The sequence below is a fragment of the Toxotes jaculatrix genome, chromosome 9 (genome assembly GCF_017976425.1).
Source record: "Toxotes jaculatrix isolate fToxJac2 chromosome 9, fToxJac2.pri, whole genome shotgun sequence".
Lineage (NCBI taxonomy): Eukaryota > Metazoa > Chordata > Actinopteri > Toxotidae > Toxotes > Toxotes jaculatrix.
Window position 1 is genome coordinate 28523347 of NC_054402.1, and position 13948 is coordinate 28537294.

The following is a 13948-nucleotide window of genomic DNA, read 5'->3' on the forward strand; positions in this document are numbered from 1 at the left end:
ACCAAAGAAGTACTCATTCTGAAGAGTGAGTACTTTAAAGGAACAGTTTTGGAACAAGAGATACTGCGTGCAACTTAATAAATTCCTGTTGTTACAGTGAGGTTGCTATGTTTGGTGTCAGCATGCCTGAGCCAAAACCAAATCAAAACTGACCATAACTGGCAACCCCAGCAGAAGTGCAGGGCAGGTGGAAAAGCTGTTTCAACTCAATCAAGAGTTTCAGCATTTAATCCTACCACAAACTGACATTTTTACATTTCTGTTTCTAAACACATTAAACAAATAAGTTGTAACATGTTAATAAGTGAACTTTACAGATGGTGGTTGGAGTGGTTTTTCCCAGTTTGGACAGAGCAGCTAGCTGTTTCCCCCTGCTTCCAGTTTTTATGCTAAGCTAAGCTAACCTAACCACGTCCTGACTCCAGCTCTGTACTGAACACACACACCTGATCTTAATGTTGACAGTGTGCTGTGTTTTCATGTACTTGTGCTGCAGTGGCCAGTGTGGTGACTGACTGATCCAGTGACAGTTCTGACTGACAGACAGACTGAGATCCAGAACAATGAAGCCTCAGCCTGCACATGGCTCCCATGTGACGACCTTGCTGACTGGTATCAGGCTGCTGTTTCCCCCAGCCTCAGCACAAAGATGAACTTATTACCTAAATCAATGTAGAATTCACCGTACACGCTCCTTATTACCATGCAGCTGTCACAATTAAATCTTCACTTGGCTGATGTTTTCTTCCCAGATGAACACAGAAAGTGCGCCGATGTTGATTTTTTACAGACAACTACTGAACAAAGATGTGTTTTTGTTCAGTCAGTAAAAACTCAAGCTAAGTAACTTCTGTGATTTTAAAATGTATTTTTGGTTGATACACACTGGATTTATGGTTTTGTTAGACCTTTAAACCTCTGCTTCTTCCTGTTTTTTTTTGTATTTGTTAACTATGCAAAGTTCATCTCAGACACATTAAAAGAAGCTGCATGTGCATAATGAATGCATGCATAAACCGCTGGTTAATGCATGTTGTAATTGGTGAAGAAGAGGAGTGGAGAGCCATGTAGTGCAGTAAGTTTAAACCCCCCCCCCGCCCCCCTCACAGATGAAAGACACATTCCTACTCTGCATGTCGCTGTGTTCCTCAGACAGATTCCCAGCTGGGACCTGCTCTAATCTCCTGGCAACAATATTGACATAGAAATAGAAACTCTGGAGAGGACAGGACTCTAGCTGTCTGCCTGTCAGGACTGCCTGCACATACATCTGGTGCTTAGAGTGCCTCTACACACATGTCCTGTTTAAATTAAATACATGGTGACTCTACAGATAGCTTAACCATGGGGTTCAAAAGGCACAGTCCCACTTTTTGGGAAATGTGACTGTTTACAGTTCTACCCAGAATGAAATAAAAAGTTGGATATCAATATCTTGTCTGTGTTTCTAGGCCTTGTTTAGCCTAGCTTAGCTCAAAAGAACACAATACGAAAATATAAAGTGAAGTGAAGCTGAAAATGTAAAGTTTGTCCTTCAGGTGTCCGTACAGGAACGGCCACTTTATCACTGAAATCATCGGATTTTATCTACATTGATTTAGGTAATAAGTTCATCTTTGTGCTGATTTTATCCAAGAATGCAGAGGTGTGGACCTTTGACTTGACAAAATCAAAAAAAACTTTAACTCCGCTTTGACTTGAACACCAGCAGATCACCTTTTCAACGTCCTGTCAGCAGTTAGACTTTGAATCCCTCTTCCAGCAACCAATCACACAGAGCTTGCAGGAGGAAAATGAGTGTTTATAAGCACAGATGATACCTCAAATAATCTCACACAGATGTGCAGGCTCTGCTGTGGTCAACAAAAACAAACTCTGTTCTTTCTGTGTATTTACCGTACCACTCTTTGCAATATTTTAAAATGACACTCAACTTGTTGAGGACTTAAAGCTCAAGACTTGGATTTGACATGGGATATGTTATGTTGGTCTTGACTTCATAGCCAAAACTTGACAGTGACTGTGATCTTTGCTCTGTAAGATGTGTTCTCCACATTTCACTGTAGTTCAACATGTAAGTATGCCAAAATTTGCTAATTAGCCGTAAAATCAAAGTCCATATGAGGCTGGAGAGAATGTCATTGGTTCTCCCGGTATCCGATAAAAAACAAAAGTATTGGACAAATTAAAACTTTGGCATTATAAAAGCACTGGATGAAAAGCCAGAGGATCGCCAAAGTTGCTGCAGCTCATGCTGAGGGGAACATGAAAGTCTGAACCACATTCCATCACAGTCCATCTGTCCAGCTATCTAACACAGGGTTTTGAGACCATTCTCTCAAAATCAAAAAAGGTCAGTCTCCTGGTGGCACTAGACAGTAAGTGGGGTTCACCAAAGTCAGTGGGCTTTGTTCTCAGGGACAGGTACAGAAAAATCACAGCAATTCATCTGATAGTTGTTTAGATAATTCAGTCTGAACCAAAGTTTGCTGAGAAGGCTAATTTCCACACTGTATCTAAGAGAAAAATATAAAACCAAGACAATCAACAATGCTCATATCAATTCTCACATCATGTAAAATTCCAGTTTGGGTTCCGAGCCCCAAACTCGGAGCTAACTAGCTGTAAATCAAACACTATATGTTGTTTTTTCACTTTTGATATTGTTTGTTGAGCTTTGCACCAAGCTACGCTAGCACACCTCAGATCTGTCTGTACAGGGCTCAGAGACTGACCTCATACTGATATTAACTGATGATGTATGCCTCAGACCTTCCCACCAGCTTATAAAATATACCTGGGTGTCTTTCATTTCAGGATTACCTTCACCTTGACTTGACCCTGCTTGAGATCCACCTGCAAACCATGACAACCAAATCCACCAACAGTGTTCTGGGTGGGAAGGCTTCCTCCTCTCCTCTCTTGTCCTCTCCACCACACCAGCGCCTTGTCACCAAAGATGGACACTGTGCCCTTCGCCCCCCTCTGTGTCCCTCAGGCTCGTGGCGTGGGTCCTCGGGCAGAGCCTGGCTGCTGGCCCTACAGGACCTGTGGGGACTGTTGGTGGGTCTGCGCTGGAGATGGGTACTGCTGGCCTTCTGCGCCTCCTTCCTGGCTCACTGGCTGCTGTTTGCCTGTCTGTGGTACTTGCTGGCCCACCTCAACGGAGACCTGGCTGTGCAGGATCATGATGCACCCCCCCAGGGGCATGTGGTTTGTGTGAAACACATTACCAGTTTCACTGCCGCCTTCTCCTTCTCCCTGGAGACACAGTTGACCATCGGCTATGGCACCATGTTCCCCAGTGGGGATTGTCCCAGTGCCATAGCACTTCTGGCTGTGCAGATGCTGTTGGGGCTCATGCTAGAAGCATTCATCACAGGTACACCTCTCCTGTTGCTAAAGCCTCATCTCCACATGTGTAATTAATCTTCAATTCAAAGTTTAACGGACGTGTTAGCAACAAAATGTATTTTGACTATCTCCTTTCAGAGTGTTCAATCATTATAGATTTCATATTACTGGTCTATTATTATTTTTGATGAATTAACATGAAAGAAGCATGTTGCTGTTGGTTGAGGTGGAGCTAAATTAGACAGTATTTTGTATACAGTTGGGGGTTTTATTCTACAACGATGCAGAAGGTAGTCATTACTGTGTTGTGTGTATTATAATCTTAATCTGTAAAGTAACTTGTATCTACAGCTATTTAATATATGTCGTACAAGATCTGCACTTAACTCAGTCTGCTTTCCATCACCGCTGGTCAATTACTGCTGAAACACCTAAACACATCTGGACCTAAGACCTGACCCCAGTCTCAGAGGGCGAAGAAACAGAAACCAAAAGAGTGAGACTATAACATTATTGCATTATGGGTTGTTTGTAGCCTAAATGTTCAGCTCTAAAAGTGTAAAATAAATAGTGATGGGAGAAACAGTTTTATAAAGCACTGAACCACCACAGTGTTTCCAAGCTTCTGATGCAGGCGAACTGGGACCTCTGCTGGACAGCCCTTGATATTGCATTTATACAGGAGGATGTAGGATGAAGCAGTGGTTTCAAAGCTGTGAGTTTTGATTTTCTCTTATTCCAAACCATTCTGAGTGTCAACATGAACACTCTGCCATCAGCACAGTGCCAGAATGTAACCAAGTGCATTTACTCAAGTACAGTACAATTCTGAGGTACTTGTACTCGACCTTACGTTTTTTTGGACTAACTACTTCTTCATACTTTCAGAACTACGACAGAAACCATTCATCTATCTGCATGATCATCTCTTTTTATGCTGACATTCGACTTTGTCCTACTTCTTCTCATTTCCAAAAAGTCCAGCTTTTTCCAACAAATTTCTATCCTCTAAATTTTTTTTCCAACATACACAGTGACTTAAAGAATTTGAACTAAGGGCTTCAAAGTGGCAGGAGTACAGTCCAGCTGCTCCATAGACTAATAAAAATTAAAAACCAGATTTTCAGAGAAAAAAAGGGAAAGACTCTTTATTTATTTATTTATTTATTTATTTATTTAATTAACCTTGCTCTATTTTCCACATTTTAAACACAAGGAACACAAAATTACACAGATGTGTGCAGTAAACCTTGTAATACTCAGGTGTAAAAATTGTGGCGATGAGTTACAGCTTTTGACTGGATATCAGGATTTCGAGAGGTGAGCCAAACCTAATCTCACTAAAGTCTGACCGTGGCAACCTTAACTGGAGTTGGCATTAAGTCAGCTTCTCTGGTTTCTTTACTATTTACACACACAATCACACGCACACACACATACCTGAAACCTATTTCTTTCCATTTAACTGTAAGAAATTCAAATCTGTAGCTGTATGTACATGAATACAAAGAATTTCTTCTTTCACAGTTCTAAGTCATTTTATTTCTACTTCCTGTATTGGAAGCAAATTGTTTGCCTCTCAGCAACATCTTTCAGCTCTTAGTGTCTTCAGCTAACACACTCCAGTTTCCCGCTCCAGTTTTATTGTTTTCAAGGCTTCAAAGCAATTTCCAAGAGCTATACAAAGGCAAATGGACTTACTTGAGGTTCTTGAAGACGTTTCACCTTCATCCAAAAGGCTTCTTCCGTTCTAGCTGACTGGTGGGGAGTTGAGGCCTTTACCTTATTAGGGTCGTTGACACCTTGAGTGTCACTGAGGTCACATGTGAGTCTTTGCCCCTCCCTTGCCTCAAGAATCTCATGCAAGTCCAGATGCCTTTGTATAGATTTGGGAAATACTATAACCGGAATCTTCACAGACACGTTTCAAAGCAATGCATTTCAGTTGATGTCTGCTTTTTTAGCCATGTTTAGCTTTGCTTCAGCAATTTCCTTCAGTTTTCATTCAGCATTTACAGTGCATGTCAGCAGGACTACGCTGCACTACATTTATCTGACAGTGTTATTAGTTACTTGTAGATTTTACACTGAAAACACATGATGAGCTTCTGAACAACAAACTGTAAAAGATCAAACCAGTCGTTTCCAACCTTTTGCCTTGTGATTTTTAGAATAAATCAGTGTGTAGTTGGCAGCTTATCTGACATTTTCATCTGTCATGTGCACAGTCATATATTGTGCACAGACAAACACAGATTTCCTGTGAGCTGTGAAGCAAGCCGAAGTGGACTACAAGTTGGGTTCATGGGAGAATTCATTTCTCACATCCTCTTTATTGACTGTTTTAAAAATGATTATTTAATTCATAGTAATACATTATTATTATGTATAGCAGATAACACATAGGGTAACAGTCTTTATGGCCCAAATATAAACAAGTTGTAAAAGTCTGACTGTACATTTTCAGAGCAGCTACCCCTTTGGAGGTCAGTAAACAGGCGAAAGAAAAGGTATTCAGCATTTAGCACACCTGTAGCCAAACTCAGCTGGTGCTCAGGTGGCAGAACAGGCACGATTCCTGGTTCCTCCTGACCACATGTCAATGTGTCCTTGAGCAAGTTAGTAAAGCCCAGAGTGGTCCCAGTGTAAAAAAAAAAGTCCCTTTGGACCCAAACAAATGAATGGAATAAAAAATTTACCACAGCAGCATCAGTTGTGCTCACATTCAGCTCAGCTGTTGTTTAGATCTTGATTCAGATTTCTGTTTGCACTCCTCCTGTTTCTTCTCTGAAAGTATACTGCCTCAGGTGCTGTCGGTACAGAGCAGAGAACTCAGGATCTGAGTTCTGTTGCTAATTTTTACTGCAAAGCAGCATGAGACAAACATTTTAAAGTAACAAGGTCAAGGTCAAAACATCTTGTCATCACATTGCATTGATGTCTCATTTTCTTCTGTCAGGTGCATTTGTAGCCAAGATTGCACGGCCCCAGAAGCGAGCAGGAGCCATCCAGTTCAGCCCTCAGGCAGTAGTGGGCCAGCACCAGGGTCAGACCTGCCTGATGCTGCGAGCCACCAACCTGCTGCAGCGACCACTGGTGGACGTAAAGGTGAGTGCTGTGCTCTACGAGGAGCATGAAGGTCAGGCTCTCCACCAGACCTCTCTGGACTTCCACTTGGATCATCTGGGCCAGCAGCCCTGCCCATTCTTCATCTTCCCACTCACCTTTTATCACCCCCTTGATCGCCGAAGCCCCCTCTACCCCGCGCTGTGCGAGGGCACGTCCAACCACTTTGAGTTGGTGGTCTTCCTGTCAGCATTGCAAGAGGGAACTGGAGACTCCTGTCAGAAGAGGACCTCCTACCTGCGCCAAGAAATCCAGTTTGACCGTCGCTTTCTCCCGGCGTTGGGGCTGGATGCTCGTGGGAGGTACATGGTGAGCACCCATCACTTTGACACTGCCCAGTCAAAGGAGTCTTTGAACAAGGACTGTGTGGTGCAGATCAACGGAGATGGCAGCGACAGGATGGAGTAAGAATGCTGAAGGGGAGGTCTCATAGGGACAGATTGGAGTTCCTGGGGGATAGCTGGGGAAGGTAACAGTGGGGCAGATATTTTTGTCAGGAGGTCCTTGACTTAAATTGGTAAATCTGAATTTATATTTAAACATTTGAAATTAAAATGTATATCAGATGTAGGTGCTGTTGCAGGCTCCCTCATTTGGAGGCTCCAATGCAACACCCAAGGTAATTATCCCCCACTGGCTTCCCACTCATGTGTGCCGCCAGTGGTGTTGGTTGGAATATTTAGCCAGCAGGGGGCACCACTTCCATGAACTCAGTGTGAACAAATACCGTTACAACATGGGTTTTATTTTTGTCGTTCTGTCCTATCAGTTAGAATAACACTGTACAGACCATATCCATATTTTAGACCTCAAAACTACTGGTAATTGTGGCACCTGATTTTCATTTAGTGTTAGCCTTCTGAAGAAAATGACTTAATTTTAGTCAGATTTTAGTCATCTGATATGTGTTAGCCTTTTTTATGTCAACAAAAACTAATGATATTTTAGTGTAGCTTTAGTCACTGACGTATCATCTTTGTCATGCATTTTTAAATGTTATGGCATCTAAGCATTTTGAGGCGCCAGCTATCACCATCCTTTTTGTACTGTTACCATGGTTACAGGTGTCAATCGCAAGGTGTCCATGTCACTCTGCTCTGCAGCAGTACAGACTCACTCAACTCAGTAAAATCCAGTTAACATTTCCTAACTGGCTGTTTGAACAGAACTGCTCTCTCTAATCTCGTCTAGTACAGCTGTGGTTGCAGTATTTCAGCATCACTGCAGCTGCCTGTACTGTTCACTGCAGAGCAGTGACTTATTCAGAAACTGTATTCACTCACTTGTTCACTGAAATACTGTTCATTTTAGTGGTTTAGTTTGAGAGGAGATGCTAGAATATAGGATAACATCAGATGTGGTACTTAGATGGAAGTATCTAGAGGGAGATTTAGATGTTTACTGCCGACATTAATCTTGGAATTTACTTCTTCCTTTTGATGGCAACACCAACAATAGTCCACTGAAAGTAACATTAATGTTACATCCACATCCACAGCACCTGATCCTCATACCTCATTCTGAATGTCGGTGTGCTGCTGTCTGCATGTTTTTGTAGTTTGTCTCAGTTGTTTTGTTGCTGCTTCTTGTCTAATTCTCAGTAGATTGTAGATGAATTTAGTTCATAGACCTGCTGCACAGCTGTAGTTGTTTGTTGAACATAATATCAGCCATGTCCCTGCATTGTGAGATCTCAGCAGTTACTATGCTGAGTACAGTGTTATCATACCTGATGGAACCAATGGCCAGAGCAATAAAAATAAAACCCAAGTGTAATTAGACACAGGTTCTTTTAAATTTGATCGGAATTAATTTGTATTTCATTACTCTTACTTTTCGTGTTTGGTGTAGACTCAGCGTGATCAAGCTACATGTGAAAAATATTTAGTTCATTTGGGGTGGCACAATAAATTTCAAATTCAGTTCCAATAATCAGCATTTTATCATTAAAACTAAATCAAATGAGTGTGTCTAACCTGATAGCAGGCATTCACAGAGATGGACCCACAGAGCAGTTCTACAGACTTTCTGTATCTTTTAACTCGTTTTTCCTTGACAGCACATTTAGTATTTGGTTCGGGCGCTCTGCTCTCATCAGGCTCTCTGCCTTCCTTCCAGCCACAGTAGCTGCTTTCGGTTACTAAACAAACAAACAAACAAACAAACAAACAAATAAATAAATAAATAAATAAATAAATAAAGCCACTGTCCTCTTACCTGGTGAACATAGTGAAGCATTTAGCAGCTAAAGAGCCAGATATCTCCCTCAGGAGCTGGTAGAGACCAAAAATAGAGCTAAAAGAGAGGGAGCACTGGACTGAGATTCATCAAATGGACACAAATAATAACATGTGAGAGGTGAGCCTGTCTAAACAAGTGTCTAAACAAGTGGATAAATGTAGCTTGAAGAAAAATTTCAACTTCATCTTAAAGCTTCCATGTGCACATGGACATTTCTGGCTTTGTTGACAGTCATCTGGAAGATGTTATGGTTTTTAGAGAAACCAACATCCAGAGAGATTTTCCGTATCTGTGATTGAATGAAGACACATTTGCTGTTCATCTCCATGCAGTGTCTCAGAAAGCTGCATCTGAATTTGAAGAACTGATCTGAAATGCATTCTGCCATCACAGTTTGAACTGGAAACTTGTTTATCTGAATTTATTTAAATTTGGTTTGATGAGTTCAGTTTCACAAATGTCATATAGAAGTAAAGAATATGGACTGAAAATGGAGTTCAAAATGAAACTAGGTGTTGTGTACAATTTCAAGTTCAGAACTAGAAATTTAGACGTGCCACATTCAGCTCTGATACCTGCTTGCACAAATATCTGTCCATAGGTTAACAGGCTGTAAGGTCGACTAATGAAGGTGGAAGCAGATATGACAGGAGTAATGATGGATGGATATTACAGGGTTGGCACCAGGCAGATGGAGCTGGGAGCAGTGAGAAGCTTTTCCATTTCCTAACTTCCATAAGCAGTGCGTCATGTCACAGGTTGATTGGCAACTCTAAATTGTCCATAGGTGTGACAGTGATTGTGAATGGTTGTCTGTCTCTCTGTGTCAGCCCTATGATTGACAGGCCACCTGCTCAGGGTGTACCCCGCCTCTTCCCCATTGTCAGCTGGGATCAGGTCCAGACCCACACCCAGAATCAAAGACAACACTGGGTCGGCAGCAGTGCCAGTGGCCCCATCTGCAAAGTGGTGCTTTGAGCTAAGCGTTAATATAAGCATGCTAACATGCTCATGGTGACTATGACTGAATCCTAATGTCCTCTGTCTGGATTTCAGCTGAGTCCTCCTGGACTTCTGTCACTTGTACAGTCATTATGTTGCACTTTGGCTCAAAGTGACAAAGATAGGACAGATGGTGTGACAGTGAGGAAGGTGAAAGGATAAATAAAAAATAGTAGTGGTCGAGTCAAAGTGCACATATTTGGATTTCAGCTAATGCTAACGTGACGATAAAGTTTCCCGTGGTCATCATCTTAGTTTAGCATGTTAGCATGCTAACATTTGCTAATGCAGAATGCAGGTTTGCTCATGGTTCCCAGAATCTCTAAAAGTAGAATGAGAGGCCGAGCCTTTAACTATCAGGCCCCTCTCCTGTGGAACCAGCTGCCAGTTTGGGTTCAGGAAGCAGACACCCTCTCTAATTTTAAAATTAGGCTTAAAACCGTTTGTTTGACAAAGCTTAGGCTATAATTAGTTGTAGCTACAGTCTTAGTTATTATCACTAAACCTATAGTTAGTCACAATTATTATAGACACTGTTACAGTTAAGGATAAAGCCCATAGTAGGGCTGGCTCAGGCAACTGAACCATCCCTTAGTTATGCTGCTATAGACCTAGGCTGCTGGGGGGCTTCCCATGATCCTCTGCACACCTCTTCTCTTCTCTCTTTCTCTCCTCAGACCCACTCACATTTATTAGCCTTTATTACATGTCATTAACTCTGTGTCCTCTCTCTCCTGTAGTCCTGTGCTTGTTTCTCTCTGGTCTCTCTTTCTCTGTACCTTTCTGCAGGTATCTCTGGCTCCGGAGCTGCATGTTCTCTGTCTGTGGTCCTGGCTCCACCGACCTGCTGCTGTTTATTGTCTACAATGATCCATTTCTAACACATTACTATGTTTAATGTTCCACTCTGCTTCAGATGAATTTTGGATTAATATTCTATGCCAACTGTAATGTAAACAATTACCAATCATGACAGTTTATTGCTTCTGTGCTCTGTTTCCTATCAATCTGCTGAGTACACAGTATCCACGAATCTGAATGCTGGCCCTCTAACATTGTCAACTGCCAACCCTGTTTGTATCATGTTTTATATGCTGCATGTCCTTCTCCTCCTCTCCTCCATTCCCAGCTGTCCTGTCTTCCTTAGCAGGAGGGCCCCCCATATGAGCCAGGTTCTGCTCAAGGTTTCTTCCTGTTAAAAGGCAGTTATTTCTTGCCACTATCACCTTAAGTGCTTGCTGTGGGGTCAGGCTCTGGGTCTCTCACAATTTTGATTGTGGGAGGTGCTATATAAATACAATTGAACTGAATTGAATTGAATTGAATTGAATTAAACAGCACTAAAGACAGAGTACTGTTGAGACTGGCAGATGTCATGAACCAAAGTACTGGACAAAGTGAAATGTCCTCATGATAGTGCTAAATGAAAAGTCCACAGGATTCATCCTGAGGGGAACATGAATGTCTGTACAAAGAGTCATAGCAATCTAATTAAAAGTTATAAAGATATTACAGTCTGAACCAAAGTGGTGGACTAACCCTAACCCTAACCCTGTGGAAAAAGCAGAATGAATATTTTCCACCTGATAAGTACAGAAAGGTCCTTTAAAGCCGATAGGCCTCAGTGCCAGCCCTGTAGAAGTGAATACGACATTAGGAGGTAAATGGGAGGTATATTGAAAGAGCTGAAGAACCAGTAAGGAATGGACAGAGTACAGTGACTCTGCTGTCATCTCAATTAAAGGGCATTTATCTTTCTGATCAAAGATTTCCCCAACTGGTATTTATGGACCAGCAACAGAACTGAACACTGTAGACTACCAACATGAGCTGAACTCCACTGTCAATATTAAGCTGCTAAGGTCCTTTTTGAACTAAGACAACCTTGTCTTACAGTGAGTGACTGACCTAACATTAGACTGACCTGCATGAAATGACATAGGGCTCTGTAGTGACTGATAGAATGATACTGACAGCTGATTAAAGCTTTTATTTTGAAAATCATTTCCTAAATCATTATGCAAAGCAAAAATTAATGTGTAATATTTAATTTGTTAAATGATAAATGTCTCTAGATTTAGCAGAAAGGTTAGGAAGTTAGAGAGAACTGTTGTAGTGAAGGTGTGCTTGTATTTGGGGTATTTTCCTTTTAATGGCTGTTGATATGAAGAAATCACTGTGTTATCTATATGGTTTAAATACAAATCATGTAGCAGCTTCAGACATAAGAGAGGAAATGTTCCACTAAATGTGATTGTAAAGGATGAGATCTCAGTGTATCTCACATGCTTCAGTGCCTTTGTACAGTGTACATTACATGAAATAAATATTTTCTAAACAAGCTGGGAAGTGAGGAGGATCATTATTTCACTGTTACCATGGTGACTGCAGATAATGCACTGCATGAAGGATGTTTGTCCAGCTGCTTCAACACTGCTGCTCCCTGCTGGTGGAAAGCTGCACTACATACTGGCGCTTTGATTCCATTCATCATTAAAAGTATTAGTAATGTCCAATTGATTATTGTCTTTAATTGATTGACATTCCACCTTACATTTGTTGGGGGCTTTTCAATTTACCCCTCAGTCTCTCATCGCTGCAAACCATCAGCTTCCATACTCATTCAGACAGGTGGCAAAGACCAACATAAACTGTCTCTGTAATGTTTTGGGCCCCCACATATCTGGTGTTTGGTTGATGGTGGTGCAGAGAGCTGTCTAACACAACGCTCCAAAATCTCCCACAGGTGTTCACCTGGTCTGAGATGTGGTGACTGTGAAGGCCACAGCATGTGGTTCACATCATGTTCATACTCATCAAACTATTCAGTGACCCCCCCCCCTGACCTGTGGATGGAGGCACTGTCATCCTGGAACAGACCCCTCCCATAAGCATGTTTCATTATAGGATAAAGGTGATCACTCAGAACAGCTTTGTATTGATTTACAGTGACCCCCTCCCTCTAAGACAGGGGTGGGCAAACCGTTCCACAAAGGGCCGGTGTGGCTGCAGGTTTTTGTTCCAACCAATGAAGAGCACACAGTTTGACCAATGAACTGTCTGAAGACTGAGGTCAGTTGATTAAATGAGTCAAGTCTGGTGTGCTGCTGCTTGGTTGGAACAAAAACCTGCAGCCACACCGGCCCTTTGTGGAACAGTTTGCCCACCCCTGCTCTAAGAGGACAAGTGGAGCCAAACCATGTCAGCAAAATGCCCCCCTGTCCACAGCATAATGGAGCCCCCAGATCTCCTCACTGTAGGGGTCAAATATTCAGGCCTGTACTGTTCTCTTGGTGATGCCACATCTGTACTGGTGAAGGACGACAATGAATGGATAGCTAAAGAAATCACAGAGTTTTAAAATCATTTTGAAAAGGCAGATTTCATACAGAAATAAAGAACTGAATCCCCAAACTGAATTAAGAGTTCAGGTTTTGGTCAAGCACTTGAAAGACCAAGTCCTCTTTTCATTTAGCATTTCCATTTACGTGACACTTTGGGCTTTCTGCTGGTAAAACAGTACAGTCTGGTCTGCATCAGAAGCTCCCCTCGCATGAGCAGCTCATGCTTTTCATAGTAAAAGCTGTGTTGTGTGTCATAAGTACCAAGTAAGTTTGTTAGCAACAATCAAGCAGTGGTCAGTATCATCAGTAGAGGGCGCTTCTCATCAGAAGGTATCACGCCTTTCATGAGAAGCATCATGTGGTCATCCATCGCTTACAGCTTCATCATCACGACCATGACGTGCCCGGTCAGCAAACAGACAGTCAACACGACTGATTCGTGTTCCTTCAGGAGCATCTGTCCAGAGGCCAGTCCAGTACCAGAACCAGTTCCCCCTTTTCAGCTTCATGCCTTACTACCGAACTAGGACCCATTGTGTAGATATTTGGAATCAGCCTGATTTTATAGGGTTTTATAGGGAGGGCTCAGCGGCTTTTACTCTGAGATCCCATGACTTTACTCAGAGCACTTTTTTATGTTTTGTGTGTCAGTTTGTGTGCCACCTAAACCCATTTCCATAAATACAATCTGTGCTTTCATTTGCTATTGTATGGATTTACGACGTTTTAAACCTCAGTACAGGACGTGTACGACGTTGTGACCCCTCTATCCCTTGTTTTATTTCCCAGGCCCACAGTAAAAGGACTGTTAGGGCATCTCTAAAGCGTCTCCTCCTGTCCCTGAGTGTGGACGGCCTGTCACACCCTTCCTTATTTACAGG

The 13948-nt window shown here is 42.1% G+C and overlaps 1 protein-coding gene across 1 annotated transcript; it reads left to right on the forward strand.

Moving 5' to 3' along the window:
• Nucleotides 1-2865: 2865 nt before the first annotated feature.
• Nucleotides 2866-6888, forward strand: kcnj13 (potassium inwardly rectifying channel subfamily J member 13). The gene is made up of 2 exons (XM_041046885.1): nucleotides 2866-3382; nucleotides 6314-6888. The coding sequence occupies exons 1-2, from the start codon at nucleotides 2866-2868 to the stop codon at nucleotides 6886-6888; spliced, it is 1092 nt and encodes a 363-aa protein (XP_040902819.1).
• The last annotated feature ends 7060 nt before the right edge of the window (nucleotides 6889-13948 follow it).

What these genes read in the sequence shown, in the direction of transcription:
- kcnj13 (XM_041046885.1), top strand. Translation starts at nt 2,866, where the DNA reads ATGACAACCAAATCCACCAACAGTGTTCTGGGTGGGAAGGCTTCCTCC. An exon ending in GCTAGAAGCATTCATCACAG is followed by an intron (nt 3,383 to 6,313) that starts GTACACCTCTCC and finishes TTCTTCTGTCAG; the next exon opens with GTGCATTTGTAGCCAAGATT.